Here is a 25,274-nt window from a genome sequence, read left to right on the forward strand (position 1 = left end):
AAATGGACCTGCTAATTGATTTCCTAAATTAGGCAGATTTATTCACCCACTTACAGGTAAGACCAGACTTGACAGGCCTCCCCAGCTGAGTGTGACCCGAGTATGACCAAAGGCACAGAGGAGCAAAAGGTAACTTGTATGCTTACAGGTATGCTTGCTTCCCCCAAAAGGGAGAGGAGCTGGCTTGAAACAAGTCACTGTACCTCCTCTGGGGATGGAGGCTGGAGGGCGGGCAGGGTGAAGTGAGTAAAGGGGTGGCAAGAGGCCAGGAGTATTATACTAACTGAGCTTCATATTGAAGGAAACATCAGATGTGGGCAGGAAATGCATTCAGTTGATGGAATTCTCTTATGTGGGAGGCTTGGATTAGATTTTGAGGCAATGTACCAAGATGTTGGGGTCTTGAAGGGTCAGATTAATAGCACCACTCTTTCCTGTCCAAGTTCTGAATTAATTGAGAGATAAAACAAGAGACAAAACAAATAAAGCCCAAATTATCATCATTAATACTGATAAGGGATATGTTGCCAGTTGTAACCTAGGTGTAACTTGCTGCACCTTTCCCCCAGATTCTAGACCCCGGGACAGTTCACATCTGACAGAGCCAGCACTTTTACATATGTCACTACCTCTAACTGGTGTGAGGATGACACTAGTAGGAAGAGGTCAAATTTCCCGTCCTAAGGACCACTGATAAATTAGTTCCATCCAATCAAGAAATGTTGGCCAATTACTGTCCACAAACCTTCCTATAATTCTACCTCTATTAGGAGAAGAAAAGAAAGGCATAAGAATCAAGAGTTTTGAGGGAAGCTCTTTCTTCCTGGAAACCAGAAGAAGGGAAAGGTGGGCATTTCTCTCATACAGTACCTCCTCCCTCATGAAACGCAGGTCATACGGTTGAATTTCTAATGCCTTCAACTGGATGTCCCAGATTTCAACCCCTCAGCCTGTCTAAAATGTATGGGGACCAAATGGAGTTCTCTTGTCCCCATTTCCATGCCCTTGGCAAGTTATTTGTTTACAACTTTCTTTCTTGCTTTATGACGCAAGAGCTGACCATGCTTCTCTTTCTACTTTTTGGTCACTTCCTCTACTTTTGCAGATCCTCTTCCCTGAAATTGTTTTTCCCTTCCTCACTATCCCCCAAATATAAGTCTCCTCTTCAAGCAAGAGTTTTAATGCTAGTTACTGTAGACCACAGGAAATCAGCGAAGGAAAATAATACATAGGAGAATTTCTTTAAATAACAAGGTACTCAAAAGAGTTATTCCATAGCCTATATATATAATAAAATGTAAAAGATAACAACTCTGAGATTCTCATTGCCCCAGTCCTGACACTCTTTAAAGATAATTTTAACCAGTGTTTGCCAACAAAAGGCATGCTTACTTCCCATCTCACGCCCACAGAGGACATCTTTAATTGAGATGAGGTAGAATGGAGTCTCAGAATCCTTCTCAACACAGCAATCCACTTAGTCACTACCAACAGATTTCAGTTGACTCTCAAGATAAAACATATTTCTATTTTGGATAACCTCATACTGTCATTTTGAAAGAACTTTTCACCTCCCTTCAGACATTCTTGACACTATGCTACTTTCACATACCATATTTTCTGCCACCTTAGGATTTTCTCCATTTTTTTCCCCCTACTACTTTCCCAATACCTTTTTCTACTGCAAACTACATTTTCCTCCTGGTGCTATAATCCACCCTGGGACATCTCTTTGCAGGCCACTGCATTATCTCTTTTGGTTATAATTTGCTTGCCTGTACTGCTACTACATTCCACTGTCACCCGCACTTGTCCAGTATCTGTATCTTCTCAGCCAGGACCCCTATGGGTCCGTATCTGGCAGATTTGGTTTCATCAAGGTGCCCACGCCCAACCCCATCCCACCACTCACTAATATACTATAGTGGGATTTATAGCTGACATTTTATTTTTGTCTTCTGTATGTCTTATGTCATTTTTTGTTCTTCTATTATTCTCTTATAGTTTTCTTTTACATTAAGTGACTATTTTCAAATATAATACCTTAATTTTTAATATTTTTCCCACTAAATTTTTTTAAAGTTATTTCCTTAGTGGTTGCTCTAGGGCTTAACCATATACATCTTACCTTATCAGAGTCTGCTTCAGATTTATACTAACAATTTCGATGAAATACAGAAATCTTATACCTATATAGTTCTATTCCCTTTCTCCTTTCAATGCTCTTATTGTTACATATATCTATATGTTATAAAGCCCACAATGCATTGTTATAATTATTACCTCATATGACTATGTATTTTAAAGAAGTTGAGGGGAGAGCAATGATATACTTAGAGCTTTTGTTATTTAACCTTCGTATTTGGTTCTCTTCATTTCTTCCTGTGGATTCAAATCACCATTTGGAGTCATTTCCTTAGGCCAAATGCAGCTTTGCAACCTACTTCCTTTGTGTTATTACTAGCAAATACATTACATTTCCATAGATTATAGGCTCAGCAATATAATTATATGTATAGTACTTTAGATAATGCTATTTAAATCAGTTAATGAAGAAAAAGAGGAAGTATACGCCTACACTGTCTTTTATGGTTACATAATTATCTTCACTTGTGCTCTTGGTTTTTTCCTGTGAATTTGAATTACTATCTGGGGTCAGTTGCCCCTAACCTGAAGAACTTCCTTTAGTGTTTCTTATAAGGTGGGTCTGCTAGCAGCAAATTCTCTCAGTGCTTGTTTATTTGGGAATGTCTTTATTTCACCTTCATTTTTTGAAAGAAAGCTTTGCTAGGTTCACATTTATTGGTTGACAGTTTTTTCTTTTAGAACTTTAAATATGTTATTCCACTGTCTTCTGGCTGCCATGGTTTCTCATGAGAAGTCAGTTGTTAATCTTACTGGGTTCCTTGTAAGTGAAAATTCATTTTTCACTTTCTGCTTTCAGTAGTTATACTATGATATGTCTTTTCTAGAACTCTTTACATTTATCCTACTTGGAGTTTGTTGAGACTCTTGGGTTCGTGAATTAAAGTTTTCATCAAATTTGAGAAGTTTTCAAACATTATTTCTTAGAATATTTTTTCTATTTTTTCTACTCCTTCCTCTTTCACCTCTCCTTCCAGTACTCCCATTATGTATGCTGAGTCATCTAATGGTATCCCACATTTCTCTGAGGATCTCTTCATTTTTCTTTTTTGGCTGTTGTGCCCTCTAATGAATCTTTCTTTTCAGTTTTTGTACTTTCCAAATCCAGAATTTACATTTGTTTTTGTTTTTTTTTAAATAATTTTACCTCTTTATTGATATTCTCCATTTAATGAAATATTGAAGTTTTTAATCTGTTTTCACAGGCAGTTTCTTTTGCCTTGTGAAACTGGCTATTTTAGGTAATACATTGTAGTGAGTCTGGGTACTGGTTGATCTCCTTTCCCTTCCCTAGAGGTTGGTTATTGTTATTTGCTTGTTTATTTGTTTAGTGACTGGATTATTTTGGTGAGGTATGTTCTCTCCTCTCACCTCATAGTGTAAAGCCTCTGATATTGCTCCTCAGATGGTGCAGCCTTGGGCATCTGCACAGTCATCTTGGGAGGATAGTCTTTTGCATTCCCTTTAACTGTCCCTGTCCTTGACCACACCCAGCCGTTAAGTTCCATTAATTGCTGGCTGATTGCTCTGTTGTTGTCAACAGTGCCCTGGGACACAAATTTCTCCACAGATTGATCCAATTAAACTCAGGCTCCTTTATAGAGATAGTTTTTGAGTTCAGTTTTTGAGATTTGTCTGATCCCAGGAAGGCTCTTCTTAGTTGTCTGTTTCCCTGGCTCTGCCAAGTAAACTAGCTGGCCTATGACTTAGCTTATATCTTGTATGCATCTACCAGTTGACTCTGAATTGCTTTATAGCGCAACCTCCATTGTTTTGAGGATGTCGTTAGGCTTGAATATCCCCACAGTCTATTGCAAATGAAGCCAGCTTCTTTGGGAAGAGATTCTAACCTCTCTGTTTTATGGCCTACTTCTTCCTCTGGGCCAATGCTCTGGAGCTGGGGGAGGGGACAGTGGCATACTTCTGAGTGACACCTATGCTTTTGGAGCTGGGTGCTTGGCAGAGTGGGGTCCTGCCATAGCCTCTGGTCTATTTGGCTTGCCTCTCCCTTAATGGAACCTCTGCTTTACACATGAGCTGGTGATTAGGGCCCCAGTAATTTTAGCATGCTGCCCCCAAGGTAAAGTCCCTATTTCTCAAGTCTGGGCTAGGCTAAAGAAGAGAATATCCACCTCTCAGCTGCACTTGCTTGAAGCTTAGGCTCTGTAACTGGTATCTGGGGGCAGAAATGGAGATTGTAAAGTCCTGCCCCTCCTAGGAAGATACAGTAGCCCTCCAACTGGGAGCTGGGAGGAGAGGCAGCTCTGTGTTCTTTTCTGCACCCACCTGAAGAAGAGTTTGCTCCAAGCTGAACTGGGAAGAGGGAGCATAGGAGTAGGCTGTGGTTCAAACACCGCAGACTCTTCCTGTTCTTACCAAGTTTTAGTTAAGTTTTCTTAAATAAATGTTTTTTCATTTGTTGTATGCCGTTGGTACCATTTCCAGAGACTTTAGTGTTGTGTTTTTTGTTTTTTAATGATTTTCACTAATTTTACTGGGAAGCAGATCCACAGAGCTCTCCATGTTGCCATGCTGGAAATGGAAACTTTATATACTTCTTGACTTAGTCAACATATCAGTTGTATTACTCCAAGGAATAAAAGGCTTGTTATACACTGTAATGTTCTTTAATCCTGATATCTTTTGACTCTATCATTGATCAAGAATGATGAACAAAAACAATATCCTGTTCATTTTGATGAGCAGTGAGAGTTATGTTTGAAAAGTATTAATGTGCTTTTCTATTTTTCTTTCTGAACATAATAATCTCCAGCCTAGTCTACCTAGGGCATTCATTTGCTAGTAGAGACTTTAGAATTTGATGCAGAATGAAAATAAAATGGCTAAGGTAACATTCAGCTCCCTTCTCCAAAAACTGGATTTTGGAACCCCACAGTACGATGGAGAGTCAGGATTAATTGAGGGAGAAAAGGCATTCCAAACTTCTTTTCCTTACCATTTAGAATATCAAAAAAGAAAAACAAACAAACAAACAAACCCATAAAGATCATTCCTTCTGTCCACTTCTTTCCCCAATCTATGGGAGAAGTTAAACATGGGAGTTTATTTTTAGATAAGTGGCAAGAAAAGGAGCATTTAGGGAGAAGAAGAAGAGATAAGTTTTCAGATACATCTGGATTTCCACTTTCTGAGGAGAAGCATTGGGAGGGAGGAGTGTTAATCAACCAAGAAAAAAGATGAGCACAGGAACCACTGAACCACATTCCTTATTTGGGAATCTACGGAGACCACTATGCAACAGGTCTCATTCACCACAAGGCAACAACCCAGCTTCGTTGGGAGTGGTTGGCCTAAAACAGAGAGGAGAACCCGTAAGTGCTCCTAAGCCTCCATCAGATCATCTGAGGCATGGAAACTCAACTGAGAGCCAGTCTGCCACAGGGTCTGCTGTGGTGGATAAAAGGACTACATGGCCTGGGCTGGAGATGGACTTCTAGGCCAGGGGTTGAACAGAAGGCAGGGCATTGACTCAAGTTCTAGAAACAATGAAAGCCGAGAAGAGACCAAGTCATCAAGAGCAAAATGGCCCATGCTTCCTGGAGACACTGCCAAGCCAAAAGAACAGACACAAGTTCACCAGCTCCATGCTGCAGCACTGGGTGCCAGTGCCCAGGTGAACAAAGATCAGGGCAGAGAGGAGCAGATGTCAGCCAGCATACTGCCAAGGACTTGACCGAGGCCAGAGTCCCTCTCCTCCCTCCCTACTCCACCAAGGCCATGAGACCATGTAACCTCATCTCTCTCCCCTCCAGTTTGGCCATGATCTCAGAGAGAAAAGCAGGTGAGAGTGAGGTTCTATGAGGGTTGGAGCATTTCCAGTCAACTTTAACTGAACATACCAACTGAGACTGTTTACAATAAGAGACTGCACTCCGGTTTATTTCATACCTTTTTTCTATTTTCCCCTAGTAGCCAATAGTATTATAGACAGCTGAAGACAAAATAAAGGAGCTGCATTGTCTTTGTACTTCTGATTTGTAATTTGAGTAAATTCTGTAGCAACACTGCAAGAACAATAATAATGTTTATGAGTGTCCTGGGCACATAATACATAAAATTTTTCTCTTTACCTCCCCTTTTGTCTTCTCACCAGAGTGGGCACTTTTCAAATATATATTTTTGGCTGCCCAGCATCCAAACACCCTCTTTTGGAGGAGAGTATACCAAAACAGATCAAAGTAAAGTCATGGCCTCCCCTAATATTATGGAAGCCAGGCTGGGCAGTTATTCCTCTGCCTGACCCTCACAGCTAATTCAGCGCATGTAACCAAGGCCTGCCTAGTGGACCCCTTTAAAGCTCAAGGGAGCACAGTCAAGGTGTAGGGAGAAGTAGGGGTTTTCAAGGCAGCAGTGACAACAGAATTTAAATCCTGAGCCTAATGGCAGTGCCCAGTGACAGGAAGTCCAGGAGGTCCAGGTCGCCTTATCAAGCTGATCAAGTTCAGAGGCATCACCTGGCTGTGTTAGCTGCTGTCTCTGTCAGCTCGCACTGCCACAGCAAAATGCCATAGACTGAGAGGCTTAAACAACAGAAATTTATTTTCTCACAGTTCTGGAGGCTGGGAAGTCCAAGATCAAGTTACCAGCCGACTGAGTTTCTCATGAGAGCCCTCTTCCTGGCTTGCAAAGGCCTCCTCACTGTGTCCTCACATGGCCTTTGCTTGGTGCGTGCACATGGAGAGAGAGAAACAGATCTCTCTCCCTTCCTCCTTTTACAAGGCCCTAATCCTATCAAATTAGGATTCTGCTCTGATGACCTCATTTAGCCTTCATGATGACCTCATTTTAGCCTAAAAGCCCTATTTCCAAATATAATCACATTGGGGGTTAGGGCTGCCTTCTATTTCTGACCTAATTCTTTAACTTTTCAAATCCATTCTATGAAGTATCTAATATCTTTCCAACAAATCCCTTTTCTGTTTCAGTTAACCAGAGTTAGTTGCTATTGTCGGCAACCATGAACCTAGACTGATCAGAAATTAGTATCAGAAGACAGTCACTCAGGAAACTGGTGTTGGTTATTCGCCCTAATAAGGGCTAAAGAAAATGAAAACTCAGAGTTCAGGAATGGGAAGCTGTCAGCTGTAACAAATCGCTGGATAGTTTTTCTTCTGCGGTGATCTTTAATGAAGTGTCCACTGAAAAGAAGGATTTAAGGGATCAAATTATCACTGCCATTGAAGAGTGAGAACGGCATGAAGAATTTAAAGATGCTAGGGTGAGGTGGCTGCTTCTAATGAGACTGGACAGCTTAAAGAAGAGATGACAAGTTCAAATCTCTATATTTTAGCTCAAGGCATAGACCCAGGGAACTTCTCTGGTTGTGATAAATGTCTTCATAAATGTCTGCAAAAATCAAATGCAAATTTAAAATCTGTGGGTGCCTGGATAAAGTCCATTGAATTTCCTGCCTTACCAAGTCACTTATGTGAAAGTGATAGTACTGATCAGGAAATAATGAAAAATTGAATATACAGGAGAATACGGAGGCCTGGAAGTACCCTCCCACACACACCAAGCCACACTCTATACCAAGCCTTGCTTGACGGCCAAAGAAGACCCACCTCATTTCTCTCTGCATCTTCATCATCTTACATCAGGGTTGAGCCAGAGAGCTGGCTTTACCTACAGACCTTGATCATCTCACCTTCAGCACAGGGCATCATGCTAGCAAGACCTGAAGAGTAAGCTGGATTGGTACCTTCAATACCTTATTAAGACACAAGTAGGCTAGAGGATGGGAGAAAAGTACTTGAAAATATAGAGATTTGCTACTTCAGGAAAGTTGCTATGGGTCTAGTGATCATAAACTCCAAAGTACATGGCAAATATCTTGTTCCTCTAATAGTAAGAGTTGTCATGCTTGGGGGCCATTCTGGCTTTTGCAGGTAACATGTTCAACATTTGCATGTACTTATTCAACCCATTTACCAGGTGACTCAAAAGGCTTCTACTTTTAAATGGCTATATTACCTAGAAATTTTGGTCCAGCAGATCCAATGATGCCCAAAGGGTCTGTGGAAAATCAAAGAGCTCTAAAAGGGAAGCACAAAACAGGTCCCTAGATTTTGGAGCAACAGTGTAGCCTCTTTACTATGTTACTATCCTTTTGAAGGATAGGTGTTGGTTTGCCCAACAAGCAGACCCAAGTAGAGATACCAGGTGACTATGGAAAATACGCATTATGAACTGGAGCGCTATCTGATCCATCTGGCCAGAAAGTCAGGTGGATCCACCGCTAGCTGGCTCATCAGCGAGGGCTGTATACTGAGTTGTGACAAGCAATCTCCCTGAGCCCGCTGCTCTCACTCTCATGTTCTTACCCCTGCGGCACTGCCACTCGTCCTGCAGCCTGAAGAGAAGTGTTGGGTGACTAGCTGTCTGAAAACATTTGAGCCTGGACTCTGGAAATTTCTAAGTGATAGGCTGGCAAAAGCCAGAAGTGGATGGCTGACAGGACACCTCCATTTAGGCGTAGGCCTAAAGTTCAGTGGAGAAGAAAAACCACTACAATTCCACTTGGATGAAAAGAGTTTTGATCAGCATATCTCGCTGCCCACTTGAGCTGGAAGAGTAGACTGAGAAAACACTCTATCTAAAACTAAGCCATGAGCAATGACTGAAAGGTCACACGTAGAGGCTACCAATGGCAAAAGGTTTAGGAAAGAGGTATATGGTGGGACCTTTCAACACAGACCTACAGTGACAGAATATTTATGCACAATCAAAAGTCATGCACTGTGTAACTAATAAGGACCGACTGTATAGCACAGGGAATGCTACTCAATACTCTGTAATGGCCTAAGTGGGAAAAGAATTTTAAAAAGAGTGGATATATGTATATGTATAACTGATTCATTTTGCTGTACACCTACAACTAACACAACATTGTAAATCAACTATACTCCAGTAAAATTTTTTTTTTTAATTTATGCACTGTGAAGGAGGCTTCTAATAATCAGGGAGAAGAGTTGATACATTCTGTTCTACAATGCCAGTCATTCTCCTGTGTCCAGCTGCACAAGTACTTGCTCAGTGGACTCATAAAGTATCTATAGCTACAAGTATGTACAGCTAGGCCATACAAGGACACAGTTGCCCCAACTCACGATGCCTTGGCTACTTGCCCAACCAGAGATCAACTGAAACTCCCAATATTGAACTATATCTTGAAAGAAAAACCAGCCAGGTTGATCACATTTTTCTATTGTGTAGTGGGGAATCAACTTGTCTTCACTAGAATAACTGCTTATTCTGGATTTTTTCCCCCTGCTAGGCATGCTTCTCCTAGGTTCACTGGTCACAGACTTACTGAAAATATTACATACGGTAAGTTTTGGCTGTCTTCTTGAAAATTAGCTTCTCTGCCTGTCTTCTGAGCCTGCCTTTTCAATCTTCAGGTTGATTCCGTGATTTACATAATATCCTTCTACTCAAACTCTTTCCTGCTTAAGTTAACCATAGTTTTTAGTGTCTGAAACTATAAATTCTGGCGCACCTCCTCCCATGTCTTACTCTTTGACCTACTTCTCTTTCATTTCTTCCATCATCTGGCTCATAAGGCGAACAGTTGAGGCAACTCTATGACCTAAGCCAGGTCATCCATTCATTCCCACACCAAATATTAGGCACTATGCAGGCACTAGTGATACACAGAATCAATGTGTCTGTTACCAGGGATGAGGACCTATGAGAAGGGATGTCTTGGAGATCAAGGAAACTGGATATGTAAATGAACTTGGGAGAAGCAATCAGTGATCTATGATTACATATTAACTTGATATTAGGTCTATAATTTGGATATTAGTTCTTTTTTTTAGTAAAACGTGCTTAGATCATCTACCTGCAATGTGTGAGCCTTGAAGTCAGACAAAAATCTCACAGCCCCTTTTGTGTTAATAAGAGCTTCCAGGTCCTTAGCTTCAGTTAAGCTTCTTATTCATCTTCCTGCTCTGAAGAGGTTTTTAAAGATACCTTCCAGTTGTATGAAAAACTAAAGGGATGGAGTCATCGAAACAATATTAGAAGGACAATGTTTTTATTTTATGCAAAATCTTTTACTTCTCAATGCATGAGTTTACAAAGCACATTAACCCTTGATGGCCTAGAGATTGTGATATGTTGTTTAATTGATTCACTCATGTTTAAACAAAATTCTCAAACCATATTCCTAAAATATAAGTTTGTTTTCTAGTACAGTACTGTAGCCAAGATATAATCCTATACTGAGCCTAAAGTTCACAGGATGCTCTAGGGCTAGTCTTCTCAATGGCCCTCCCTTCTCTATAGACCTGTAGATTACAGAGGTATAGTAAATAAGACAGTGCCCACCGGCACCAAGTCTTGCTCTGCATTTTACCTTTTTATTACATTTCTGGTTTCATTTTGAGTTGTCATTTAGCACCCTTTTGTTTTTTTATTGGAAGGAATATTTTGGCTAAAATGAGCTTATTTGACTGAGATTTGATTGTACCATCTCTGGCACTCTCACTAAGTACTTTTTAAAAGTAAATTAACTTTTAGCATGAGGCTTCTCCTTTGGAATATCAAGACCAGCTACAGCCTAATCCAATATCTATTTTAGTGTCTAATATAAATCAAGAACTAAACCATGAAAGCTCTCCTGATCAATAGCTGGAAAGGTGGTTGACAGATAGGGAAAATAATTTTTTTTTAACTAGAAAATTTTGTCTATTTGATATAAATAATACCTAAAAAGTAATGTCTGAAATGTCTATGTTCCTTAGATAGCCCCCCACCCTTTTTTTTTTTTTTGTCTTTCAAGAGTCTTGCCAAGATGATACGAGATTAACATTGTTAAAGAAAACTAATATCCCAGGAGAGGATCTCTCAATCCCTGATCTTGTTAACAATGGGCCTGGAGGCTCTACACTTTGTTCTGAGAGAGGATTAACACTTTAACCAAGTGTCAAAAGGGAAATAGCAGGCATATTCTAAGGAAGCAAAATGTGGCAGATGTCACTATCTCTCTGGAATAGTGTCAGTTCTTATCTTAAAAACAGAAGCTAAAAATAAGATTAGGTGTGTCATCTTCACTAGGGAGTTTTAATTTGCATTCAGATGCCACCATGGATTGTCACAAAACACATGGTGGCTCTTTAAATAGTAAGTTCAGAGAAAGTGTGTTAAGGTCCAGGAAACTGAGATCCAGTTGGAGAGTCAAGGTTATGACACCATACCCTGTTTTCTCCCAAGTCATCTCCAGGTGTTTCAGGATTGGCTTCCACTGGGAAATTATATCTCTAAGAACTGTCTGATTTCAAACTTTAGGTTCCAAATAAATATTTCCACTTAGATCCTATGGTAGATGTCTTTATTGGGCAACTTTGTATCAAAGAATTATGTTCTTGGGACCACCAAGGTGTAGGAGGCCTTAGAATTCAACTATCTGCAGTTTAGAACTCAAATCTTAATTCTGATCTCTCATCACTTCATGCAGAAGGACAGGGGAGCGGCAGAAGTGTAGATAACTAACAAAGAGGTCATACACGGTCTTTAGATGTCCTTTGGGCAGCATGAAGACAGGGCAGAAGGAGTGAATATTCTAGTCTCTAAACTACGGACCATGAAGGGAGAACCCAGAGGGGTTCTCACAACTGCCTCTAATATGACAGGATGAGGCTTATTGGAGGACTTATCCTGCTGGGGGTACAACTTGGATTCTGTCCAATCATCTAACACTTGCTTGGATATGGCTGACTTCACAAAAAGGAGGAGCATCTACGAAGTCATCATTTACCTAGAGGAGTTCTCTACACGTCAGGGAGGTCTCCTCACCCAAGCCCCTCTGCCCAGCCATGGTAAAGTGGAGATCAGCCTGGCTTGTGGGTCTCAGCATCTGACCTGCATCATGATGGGTCATGGTAGACCTGAGTGTCCAATTCAGGAGCCACTAACCCCCTGCGGCTATTGAGCACTTGAGATGTGGCTAATGCAACCGAAAAACTGCATTTTAAAATTTAACTTTAATTAATTTAAGTTTAAACTTAAAAACAAATATTTGATCCAATCATTGAACAGCTTTCAAATATGTTTGGAACAACAGTGGTATATGAACTTACTTTTTCAATTGTAAATTTTAAGAAATCTTATTACAGTTCAAGTATTTCCAAGGAAAATTTAGTGTTTGAATTGGGATATGCTGTAAGTGTCAAATACAAACCAGATTTTGAAAATTTAATATAAAAAAAAGAATGTACTGTATCTCGTTGATAATTTTTATATTGATTATATGTTGGAATAATAATTGTTAAACATACTGGGTTAAATAAAACATTACTAAAATGAATAATGGCTCATTATGTTTTTATTGGGCAGTGCTGGACTAGTTTATCCTGGGAAACTATCTCTTTATTTGCAGCATCTATATTGAATATATGCCAGAGAGGATGGGAAGCCAAGGTAGAAATTCCCCTCAAGCAGCCAAGAATTCCCCTCAACCTTCCTGCACACCTGTTCCAAACTCAAAGTACTTTATAAACAGTATCTCTGCACAGTACAAACTTGGTGACTGCTTTGCTCTTTCCTGGGCCAAGCCAGGTGGCCTCGGTGACTTTCTCCTTCAGTTCTCATAACTGTGTCATGTTCACGGCAGTAACGCCTGCACCAGCCTGGGCACGGAAATACAGGCCTGGTGGAAACAGAAACATTGAACTCCCCTCCTTACACACTCTCGTGACTTTTCCTTAAAAACCCCATAAAACCAGTGCAGCCTTAATGCATGGATCATATTCTATCCTCCCCAGAATACAATGAGCATTTTCTCTTCTTTCTTATTTGTCTAGAATCATTTCATTCTTCATTTCTTCCACTGATATCTATTGAGCCCTTTCTTTGTGCCAGGCACTGTGTTGGGCATGGAGGTAAAGAACACACACCTTCTAAATGTCCATTGATGGAGGAATGGATAAAGAAGATGTGGTACATATATACGATAGAATATTACTCAGCCATAAAAAAGAACAAAATAATGCCATTTGCAGAGACATGGATGGACCTAGAGATTGTCATACTGAGTCAAGTAAGTCAGACAGAGAAAGACAAGTATCATATGATATCGCCTATATGTGGAATCTGAAAAAAAAGGGTACAAATGAACTTATCTACAAAACAGATATAGAGTTACAGATGTAGAAAATAAACTTATGGCTAAAAATATTTTAAACATAAAAGTAAAACGGGGGGAGGGATAAATTGGAAGATTGGAATTGACATATACACACTACTGTATATAAAATAGATAACTAATAAAGACCTACTGTATAGCACAGGGAACTTTACTCAATATTCTGTATTGGGTAGAGAATGGCGTACATGGGAAAAGAATCTAAAAAAGAGTGGATATATGTATAACAGATTCACCTTTGCTGTACACCTGAAACTAACACAACATTGTAAATCAGCTACACTCCAATAAAAGTTAAAAAAACAAAACACACACACACATTGCCCTCAAGGAGATCCAATCTAAAAGGAAGACATTTAAATAATAATTAAATATATTAAATAAATTAAATAATAGCTTGATAAGGGGAAGATGGACTATGCCCATGGTATGAGGTGAGACGTCAACCATAAGTGGAATTACCAAGGAGCTGTCCCTTGGTTTTGGTCTGGAAGGAAGGCAAACAGGAGAGATGGCATTCCAGGCGGGAGACAGTAAGTACAAGCGTGTGGAGGCATGAGGCTGCATGGTGCCTTGGAAAATGCAAGTGGGTTGGTCTCTCTTGGATATAAGAGACAAGGCATAAGAGGGAGGTCAAGGGAGGGGGGTGGCCAACACGGGGCCACTAAGTTCGCATTTATAAGATATCACGAAGAGAAGAGGAAGATCAGAGAACTCTTCAAATGATCAACAGGTTATGTAAGTTTCCTCCTCCTCTCTCCAGATTGGCTTACATTTTTCCAGCAAGTTAACAAGTTCTCATTCTCCTAGGGGTCACTGCAGAACCTGGCGTTTCTAAGATGTCTGGCCTCATCCTTGTCATTCGACAGCATCTGTTGGGAGCCTAGTATGGGCCAGTCACTTTCCCGCTATAATAAAGATGCAGAAGACTGGCTTCCTAATGAACCTCAGGACCTCACCATCAGTCCAGCGAGATACTAATAACACAAAGCAGACGTAGTTTGGAAGGGAACCATTATTGTTTTCCTTTCTTATGACCTGGGAATAAGAAGCACGTGTTTAAAATGTTTTGGAGATAGAGATATCCTGCTCCCCAAATCGCTGTTACCTATTCTCAGCCTTCTTTCTCGCAACTAATGACCTAAGCAGAGAGGGAAGATCTAAACTTGTATTGAAAAACCAGTGTTTGTGTGGACCTCATTCCTAAATCTCCAGGGCTTAAATTATTCTCTGGACTGTTTCCCATACATAACAGGTCATTATGATCACAAATTAAGAGAATGTTCATTATAGTACATAGTGGAGAAGAGAAGCTTAAGCTTGGGCAAGTCCAAAGTACCTTCTCTTCCATTTTCAAGAGTAAAATGAGAAGATGTCAAAAACCGAACACATAAGAACTCCATTAGATGTAGAACAGATCAATGCTCTGAGATCAACAGTTTGAATATTGTTAAATTTTCCATAGTCGCATAATGACTTCAAAAATAATCAGCGTTCCTTCATACACCATGGGCAATAATGAGCTAAAACAGATCTTATACGCACCACAGCTTTACGTATTATCCATCCAAGAGCCTCATTGTGTCATGAAATTCAGTAGTTCATTGTTTCCTGACCCTGAACGGCTGCAGTCGTCATGAAAACACTGCCATGGCCCAAGCTCCCAAATTGGAAGCCAATCCAAACCTGCCACGCGGTCGAGCCTCCCCACTTCACTCAGCAGGTGAAAGGCAAGCATGGGGCACCCCCGTCAGCCAGGGGCTGGACGACACCGGGCAGCCAGAGGTCAAGGAATCATCTGTGGTGAGAGGACGATTTGCTGAACTCAAATCCAAAGTTCTTCCTGTCTAAACCCATCGGGGATTGCTTTACTGTCTAGAGATACGGTAGCTCACTTTGAGTTCAAACCTGTATTGTGGAATTTGAACCATCAAAACACCCATCACCATAAAAAAGCTCTGTGAGTCCTGTTAACAAAACAGAAAGAACTTCTGCCAAGAGCTGAGAAATAAATTCCTTCTTTCATGCTGCTTGGACCACAGCGTAATGAGGGCTCCCAAGCTCTCTCTGCAGTAATAAAATGGAATGCCCAGGCTTCTCCTTTTGATGTGTTCCAGTTTAAAAGTTTAGAGTTGATGCCTTTTCATCCTTAATTTATCTTCCCTTGTAAATATTTCTGTACCATTTCCAATATCTAAAGTCTACACATTTCCAAAAAATAATTCACTCCTTCTCCTATTTCAGTTGTATAACTTTATGTTATGGGTCAAATTTGGGGCTAAATAAACATACCTCAGGCTACAGCTCTGCAAATACCTCTGGCAGCAAATTAACTCAAACAAATGTTTTGGTTGGGTGACGAGGTTATTTTTAATGATCTTCCTGATCTGCCTAGAGGCCCAAGGATAGACTAGGTGAACTCCCAAAGGCTTTTCTAACTTTGTATTTTCTGCCACATTAATATACACTTCTCAAGTTCACTGAAATAGTTGATTTAAAATTTCACCACCAGAGGGTGCTACTTGTTTGCTTCTAAAATTCATTTCTTATCACGTGAAAAACAGAGGCCCTGCTACCAAAGAATCATCACCACGCCAGACAGCATTAACCGAGAAAGGTTTTCAGAAGGCCTGTAGGCAGCGCTCTACTTCAAGGAATCCGATTTCACTTGTGTTTTGATGTTATGTGTTTAAAACCAAAATTGAAAAGCTCTGTAACTTGCACAAACCAAAGTGCACTGATTTATATATGCTGTAAACCAAGCACGGAACGCGAATCATTTTTCATTTTCATGGCTTTTGTTCAGTATTTACTACACAACAACAATGAACCCAGAATGCTAACATCCTCTTCACCACACCAGACAATAAAATAACAAAGTAAAAAGAGAATTTGCTTAGCTATAAAAACAGTGCTATATTCTCTAACAATGCAACCTTCACTTATCCTATTTTAAGTGCACACATCTCCTGCTTCTGCTTTGGAGTAATTTTGCTTTGTGTAATTTTTGACTTCTAGGAAGCATTTTGATTGATTAGCTTCAACTTCTCTTATTAGTGTATTTTCACGATTTATTGGGATTTGCACATACATTTTCCACTTGATATTTTCGGGTATGCACGAAGGAGGCATGGAGTTAATTCCCATTCACCCACACGGAGATCGCATGGAAAGTCTTTTTAAATCGTGGTAAGAAATTATAGCGTGTTGCCATCTGAATTGGCAAAGCAAGTCAGGGGTCAGCAAAGTTTTTCTGAAAAGCACCAGATTACAGTAAAGATTTCAGGCCATGTGAGTCATAAGTACTCAACCCTACCACGTAGCAAGAAAGCAGTCATATAGACATGCAGGACTGGATATGGCTGTATTCCAAAACACTTTAATTTGAGGAACAGGTGGTTGGCTACAGTTTGCTGACTCTTGCAAATGTTGAATCTTAATGTACACACTCTTCTTATCAATAAAATTCAGAGAAGTTTCTATTACATTATCCTTTGGTGATTTTCCCCCTCCTCACACAGTGTTGACAAACTGTGACCTCATTAAGTTATCCATTTTAAAGTTCATGGGTCCTTTGGAGGAATACCACTGGGTTTCCTCTCCAGCGTTTCCAAAACCAGAGTCAAAGGAGACTTAAGCTTTTGGTGTGTCATTATGTTTGTGTCCTGTGAAGATGCCTTATGGTAAGATATGAAATCAACAAGAAGGATGTAACTCCCTGGCAATTTCTCCAGAGATCATACGGAAAGTGAACAAAAGACAGAGTTTACCTTCGGACTGATGTGTAGCCAGAGGAGTCTGGGTCTCCTTGGAGTAGGACACTACCTCCCTGGGCAGGAAATCCACTTGGGTAACCTTCGACACACCCAGCTTATGCAGTCTTCGTCTAGAAGTAACAAAGGACAAACGCTTAGAGAGGGAAGGCATTCCTTGCAGAAGATCTATCGGGAATAAAACAAACAAACCCCAAATACCCACAGCTTCTCAGTACAAGGGGCAGCGTCATGAAGTTGAACTGGCCCTGGGCTGCAAGTCTGGACACTTGGGGTTTTGGCCCACTTTGCCCCTGTGTTGCTTGGTGGTGTCAGATAGGTCCCTCAGGCCGACCCTCAGCTTTTCTATCTGCAAAACCAGGTCTTGTCCACTTCAAATGAGACCCCTCCATTCTGAGCAACTCTGATTTTTCTTGATTAAAGGTTATAAAGGGAATTTTCATTGGTAATACAGGATTCTAGTCCCTTAGACAAGAGGGACAAAAGAAAAGTAACTCTTCTCAAATCTGAAGAAAAAAGAGATGATTAGTGGAGTAATTTGTTCTCTATAATAGTAATGAGAGGATGATATTCCAAGGTGGAGTATAACATCTCCCATTTCTCCAGAAAAGAAACTAATACAGATCAGCATGCGAATTTGTTTAAAGATACGTTGATATAGCACAAATTGAGTGAAAAGGGTACTGGGCTAAGAGTGATAAAGTTTTAGTTTAGAATTCCCAAATGAGCCGTGACCATGTAAAAAAAAAATACTTTCTGAATATTTATGGAGCACATCAAGAATTTTCAGATGTCTTTCACATCCATCATGTCAACTGTCTTCATGACACCACTATGAAGCTTCTGGGCAGATTATCACCATCTCCATTTTATGGATAAGGAAAGTGAGATTCAGTAGGAGACATTCCCAAATATATGCAACTCGTAAATGGTAGAACCAGGGAGAAAATTCTGTTGGCCTGAGTCCTGGTCCAGTGCTTTTGCCACCAAGTCAAACTCCTACCTGAGGTTCTTAATGGTGAGTTCTGAGTTACCCCCCAGATCTGAAGTGCCTCCTGCGTCACCCAGGAAACATCCACTCCTGGAGGCAGTAGAGTCTGGTCGTTAATCACATAAGACTAGCCCACACTTACCAGCTATGTGTGTGATCTTGAATAAGTTACCTAATCTCTCTGTGCCTCGGTTTCCTCATCTGTAAAATGGAGCTACTACTAGTTCTTAGTACTAGGATTAGTATGGCTAATGTCTATGTACCACATACATATAATGCATATGCTACGTATATGTTATATATACATATGTACACAATTTACACACATATATATTTTAAAATAGTTTCTGAAACATTATTTTAGTATATAGATTTAGTATCAGTATCAGACATATTTTACTATATTTCTTTAAAATTTCCAGGAAATAGAGTATGTGTGTGTCTCTCTGAGAGAGAAAGGCAACATAACCATTTAGCCACAATTCCACATTCCCTAGCTCGCTAGGATCAATAGAAGCATACCCTTTTCGTATTACTTTTTAAATTATTACTAGCAATGGCACAGACTCATTGTATTTTTTTTCAGTAGTAGTAATGATAAAATGAAAGAAAATGCATACCACAGCTGGGAATTTCCATGTACAATTTCCTAAGCATTCTAGGAAAACAAAAATTTCTTCTTTTCTATGAATCACTAAAATTGAGGTAAAACCTAAGATGAGCACAGAGTAGATACAAACAAACAAAGGCTGGTTTAGAAACAAGCCCAGCTGGCTGTCTCTGCAGCCCCACTAAGCACGACTGTAGCCCAAGCTCCACACAGGCCTGGGCCATGTGGGCCTCACTCACTCAGATGTCTGGACCACAGAGCGTACAGGAGGGTCAGGCTGGGGACCCAGCACTTCCTCCAAACCTTCTCACACAGAATTAGGGGAAAACACACAAAATATACTAGAAACAAAATTACCAAACAAGGTAAAAGGCTCAAGGTTTCAAAGCAAGAAATTCAGGTATTATTTTAAGTCCTTCTTGGGTAAAAGAAGTTATGTTTTTCTTCCTGAAATGGGTCTTTCTTGAAGCATCTGAAAAATAAAACATGACTAGACACCCCAGGACTGCTTGAGACAAAGCCCCCTCTGCTGTTTAATAGCCTGGAGCATCCTTCTGAGGCCCCAAGAGGTTCATCTTCATCTTAGGCAAAGAGATGGAAAGGAAACATGGGCTGGTAATGTACCACCACCAATTCAAAATGGGGTCACACCCGGCATGGAGAGATCACCCTGGAGTTTAGACTTCCATGGGCATCTGTGTGAGGCCCAAAGATCTCCACAGTCCAATTAAGAAATACCTATACCTGCAGCCAGGGATTTCAGCGCATCTTGCTAATAAGATGCAAGCATAAGCTGTAGGCCTGTCTTGTTGGGTGACCAGCCATAGGCACTGGACGACGGGAAGCTGATCTGTAATTTGATAATCCACAAGGCAAACTGAAACCAACTAGTGAGGCAGCACAGCATAATGGTTAAGTCACGTGCTCATACAGAAACTGGGTTCAAATCCCCTCTTTGTCACTTCCCAGCTGAATGGTATGTAAAAGTTTTGGACAAGTGACAAACCCCTCTAAGCCTCATGTATCTCATCTATAAAATGGGTACATATCATTGAATTGTTATGAAGATTGAATGAAGCTAATACTTGTAAAATACTTAATTTAGTGTCTGGCACATAGTAGGTGGCTCTACTTTTATCTTTTTGACTGATTATAATAATGCTTATATTTGTTTCAAAAAATCAGAGAAGGCAGATATATGAATGCTCTAAATTGATTTTCTAAAACAGTAGATTTGAAGTCATCTCTGACAGTAGAACATAAGAATCACACTCCTAATTTCTCTGTACGGCACATGGGTAGGTTTTGGCTGCTTGAGAGAGTCCATTTGGTTTTCCTTTAACTTCTCGGTTTTCAAAACTTTGCTTAAAGTGGTGTGAGTACTACACAACTGTTCCCAGCCCTAGCTGTTCCAGAAAGTCTGGCAGAAGGTGGCGCCCTTCCACGGCAAAGACCTTCCTCTTAGGTGTGTTCTCCAACTGTGTCGCCACTTCTGGGTCTCTCCCAGGCCAGCCTTAGGGTCTGCACGTCTCAGCTGATCCAGGATCTATCCGTTCACACAACCCTGTGATAGAGACTTTCAGTGTCCCTAAGATACTTCTACAATTTTATCATCTGACAAAATGATCATATGACTATGTCTACAAGAGGAAATATATAGTGGTTATTTTCTTTAAAAGTACAAACACTGAGCATTGTGTTTCTTATTTTTGCTCAGTCTTACCAGCTCATAGTTCTTTTATTCAAGGGTGCAAATTAAACTACTTAGCAAAGGAGGGGGGGAAAAAAACCACACTGTATTGTAGAATTAATGCTACTCTAATTCCTTTTCCTTCTAATTAGGCTCTAAATTTCACGCAGGCTCTTCTGTTCTGACTCTGGGATAACTTTCCCGCTGTCCCACCATCCCTCCTGCAAAGCTCATGCCCTCGCTACTATACACACACACACACACACGCACGCACACACACACGCACACACACACACACACACACTCTTCCACTACAGCCCCTGTTACATGTCGCTGTCCTCTTCTCATGTCTGACTTGACTGAAACTTACTCATTTCTCCCTGAGTTATCTCTGTACCCTGGGGCTTAGTTCTGTGTCAGGTACAGAGCTGGCACCAAATAAATGTTTGAGGAAGAAAGGGAAGGAAGAAGAGAAGAGTACAAGGAGGAGAAAGAAGGCATGATGCAGCAATATAAGTTGAGAATTCAATTATCTACGCCATGCGGGCCATGGCATTATTATTAAATTATAGGGTCCAGCAACTTGTGTTTTAATTACCCACCCCCACCGGTGATTCTGATGCTCACTAAAGGCTGAGTACCACTGATTTAGAAATATTAGAGAGTAGACATAGAAGCTTCATTGTTTCCAGATTCACTTGGGCCTCTCCACCCTGCAGCTTAGAGGATGAAGCCTCAGTCCCAGAGCGGAGATGGTATCTCTTGACCAAGCTTATAAAGTTCTATGAGACAGGCTGGGAGCAAAGGTGAACAAAGATGAGAGGGTAAGAGGATGAGTTTCAGACAAAGGAGACCGCAGTGTGCAAAATATTAAGGGCCTGGCACATGGGTCTATCCTAGATCTAAAACTAAAATGTCAGGCAGGGGATCCCAGAGACACTGGGCAATGCAACCACGGATCCCTTACTCGCTGACTTGGCCTGGTCCTAAAGTGACATGGGGCCCACATCTCCCTGGGCTAGGGCTGGACTCCCCACTAAAAGTCCTGGAGGCTTCCTTCCAACTGGTCCTGTCAACTTGGCTGAGCAAGCTGGCTGAGCAAAGCCATATTGCACCAAAGTTGAACTGTTTCTTCAGAAAAGAAAAATCAGGTCTTGATAAAGAATAAAAATGGAAGGTATTTGAAGTTTGAGAAGGTTATTTGCCGGGGCTCAGGGTGTTGAGATTTATGACCCACCACTAGCATAGTCTAATTCACTCAGGTTTGTCCACTTGCCCTCAGTTAGACATTATGCATCACAAGAAGAAAAAAACTCCCTTGCATGAATCACTGTCTCCATTCCCCTTTCTGGTTTACTTGTAATGTCTTTGCCTATCCACCCACCATAAGGTTAGCATGGCTTTCCTACTACTTGCAAAGTTTCATTATCCAAGGAAGATGAAGCTCAAAATGTGACTTCATCACGGCCTATGATGTCTACCAACGTGGAAGAAAGTTACGGGTTATACACACTTACTCCCAAATAAAAGGATGAGAAACATATACATAGCAGTTGGAATTCTAATAAATATAAACTCTTTGGCTCTTCTCCCATTTCAAAGATGAAGGAAATTTTAAGAGAAAGCTTACTGACATTTTAAAATGCAGTTAATATTTAAACATTATTTTTAATAATACAGAGAATAAATACTTGCAAAGCATAGATTTATCTACCAAAGTGGGATACCCTGGTTTTGTCCCTATTTTTGAAAAGACCTACATTCCTTTGAAAGCCATGAACAACAGAACCTCAGCTTCTGAAGTCACTGCATCTGTGACCTGAAAATATGGAGAGAGTCACTGTTTCATGCCTACATGTGGAGTGCTAAAAAAAAAAAACTAGATTTCAAAGAAACTACTGTTAAGCTGCCTTTAAGAATTAAATAGGAAAATGATTTTGACATGACAAAGATATGGGTGGGGGTTGGTTTGGGATGGCAAGCATCAAAAAGCACAGCTCTTTGATCAGAGACTTAAGATCAAGGCTGTCTTAATTTTTTTTTATTGAAATAAAATTTACATACTATAAAATCTCCCCTTTAAAGTATACAATTGAGTGGTTTTTAGTACATACACAAACTCATATAACCTCACATATGTAATTGCACAACCTTTTCGTTACCGCCAAAAGAAATCCTGTACTCATTGGGAGTCACTCCCCCAATTCTCCCTCCTTCAGCCTCTGGAAACCACTAATCTACTTCTGTCTACTTTCATATAAATGGAATATTACAGTATATGACCTTTTGGGTCTCACTTCTTTCACTTAGTTTGTTTTAAGGTTCATCACTTTATATCATGTATCAGAATGTCATTCCTTTTTATTGATAAATAATATCCCATTGTATGGATATACCACATTCTTTTTAATCCACTCATCAGCCGGTGGACAGTTGGGTTGTTTCCATTTCTTTCTACTAAGAACAATGCTGCTATGAACATTTGTGTACAAGTTTTTGTGTGGGTGTATGGTTTCAATTCTCTTGGAATTGAATTCTTTTTGAATTGGTATATATCTAAGAGTGGAACTGCTGGGTTATATGGTAATTCTATGTTTAACTTGTTGAGAAACTACCACACTGTTTTCCAAAGTGGCTGTACCATTTTACATTCTCATTAGCAGTATACAAGGATTCCAATTTCTCTACATCCTTGTCAGCCATTATCTGTCTTTTGCATTATAGCCATTCTAGTTTGTGTGAAGTAGTATCTCATTGGGATTTTGATTTGAACTTCCCTGATGGCTAATGATGTTGAGCATCTTTTCATGTGCTTATTGGCCATCTATATATCTTTTTTCAAGAAATGCCTACTTAAATTCTTTGCCCATTTTAAAATTTGGTTATTTGCCTTTTTATTGTTGAGTTGTAAAAGATTTTTATATATTCCGGATACTAGACCCTTATCAGATACATTATTTGCAAATATTTTATCCCATTCTGTGGGTTGCCTTTTCACTTTCTTGATGGTACCTTTTGAAGTACAGAAGTTTTAAATTTTAATGAAGTCCGATTCATCTATTTTTTCATTAGCTGCTTGTGCTTTTGGTGATATATCTAAGAAACCACTGCCCAGTCCAAGGTCACAAAGATTTACAGCTACGTTTTCTCCTAAGAGTTTTATAATTTTAGCTCTTACATTTAGGTCTCTGGTCTATTTTGAATTAATGTTCCATATATGTGAAGTAGGGGGGTTCAACTTCATTCTTTTGCATATGGATATCCAGTTGACCATGCTTAATTTTTCTTAATGTTCAGTGGCAAGATTGAGCAGGGGAGCAGAGGAAGGCTTTGTCATGAATACTGCTCCTTATTGATGCCCATGGGCCCCAAGCAGTAGCCAAATCTGACTGTGGGAGGATAGATTCAAGAGGAGGCACCTCATCACCTGAGAGCTTCCCAGGGGTCATGAAAGCCTTCAGAGCGCCTGAGCATGTCATCCATCACTGGCATTAGCATCATCAAATTCTTCCTGAATCAGTTAGACACAATACAACTCATATTCTGATGCTCTAATTTCAGACCACAGTGAACTACATACAGCAAACTTGATGTTCCTGCATTTCATACTCAAATAAGTGAAGGAAATTGCATTAATATTGCGGTACTATCTCTATTGGACTCATAAAGGAACCCAATAATATAGGAGATCTGGCCCCAGACTACTAAAGTGTTAAGCAAGAGGCTGCTGTGGAAATTTCAGATGCCATCAGCTGATCCTCAAAGATGCACTTATATCAGAGTGGATGATTCATTTTCTAACCCATCACCAATATTGGGAGGTAAAGCTATATCACCAATATTGGGACATTGACTACCCTCATGTTAGAATTTTTGTTTTAATGTCACAGTACAAGAGCCTATGTGAAGACAAAGAAAAGCCACAATAAGAATATACCAAGCATCTAAGAAACTCTTCCAATTTTACAAATTGTGAACCACAAAGACTCTCAATAAGGGTCTCTGAATAGCAGTCTCATAGTGTTCAGTGACTGGAAATTATAATGTTGAGGATACACTGGTTAAACCTGGTGGCAGAAGTGTGGGCCGTAAGGTGGCAGAGTCAGGAGCTCGGATCAGAAGCCAGTGTGTGGCACTCAGAAGCCAGGAAACAAAAGGGGTCATTGTACTAATGGGCAGTCTCTGGAGCAGGGAAGAAACCCGGAAGTCAAGCAGATAACACCAGGAGCAGATGTTCCCAGAGACAAGGAGTTATTTGGCCAGATGCCAAAGTAGGTCAAGGCCAAGGAATAAAAGAATGTCTGCACTGGTTCCAGACTCAACCCTGCTGGGTTTTATTCCTGCTTATTTGCATGTGAGTATTTCATCCCCAACACACATTAATGGTGCTGCCAGTGATTTTTTCCTCCTAGTGCTGCTTATAAAATTCCTTGAGGTTTCTCAAAGAAGAGCCCCTTAAGACAGTGAAAGTGATAATGGTGCCACTTTCTTCGTTGTCCAAAAATTTTATGTGGGCACCTACAAAGTCCTTGACAACTGGCACGGGAACTACTTCAGCCAACATCTTTATCAGCAACCACAAACCATTTTTGAAGCACAGAACCATGCCAGATCCGTACAATAAAGAGAGGATGAGGAGATTGAACATATACAACAAAAAGCAAATAAGAATGAAAGGTAATAAGAGCCAACATGAGCAATTCACATAATCAGTGGGACAGGATAGTACAATAAGCAGATTACTTTGTGTTTGGGTAAATGAAGCAAGTTTCACTGAGAACCAAAGGCCTGGTGTAAGTCCTGAAGGACAGGCAGAACTCAGTCGTAGAAAGGAACGAGGAGGGTGTCTCAGGGAGAAGGCACTATATGTGCAAAGATCTAAAGACTGAATTCACATT

General features: G+C 40.3%; 1 protein-coding gene across 4 annotated transcripts in view; it reads right to left on the minus strand.

Moving 5' to 3' along the window:
• Positions 1 to 25,274, minus strand: part of DYNC1I1 (dynein cytoplasmic 1 intermediate chain 1) — a 334,077-nt gene that overhangs the window by 225,505 nt on the left and 83,298 nt on the right. For all 4 annotated transcript variants that reach the window (XM_082471864.1, XM_082471863.1, XM_082471862.1 and 1 more), the window contains one exon: positions 17,083 to 17,198. In XM_082471864.1, the coding sequence (XP_082327990.1) occupies positions 17,083 to 17,198 (116 nt within the window). The remainder of the gene's footprint in view (positions 1 to 17,082; positions 17,199 to 25,274) is intronic.

This window comes from Balaenoptera physalus, assembly GCF_965194825.1.
Source record: "Balaenoptera physalus genome assembly, chromosome: 8".
Lineage (NCBI taxonomy): Eukaryota > Metazoa > Chordata > Mammalia > Artiodactyla > Balaenopteridae > Balaenoptera > Balaenoptera physalus.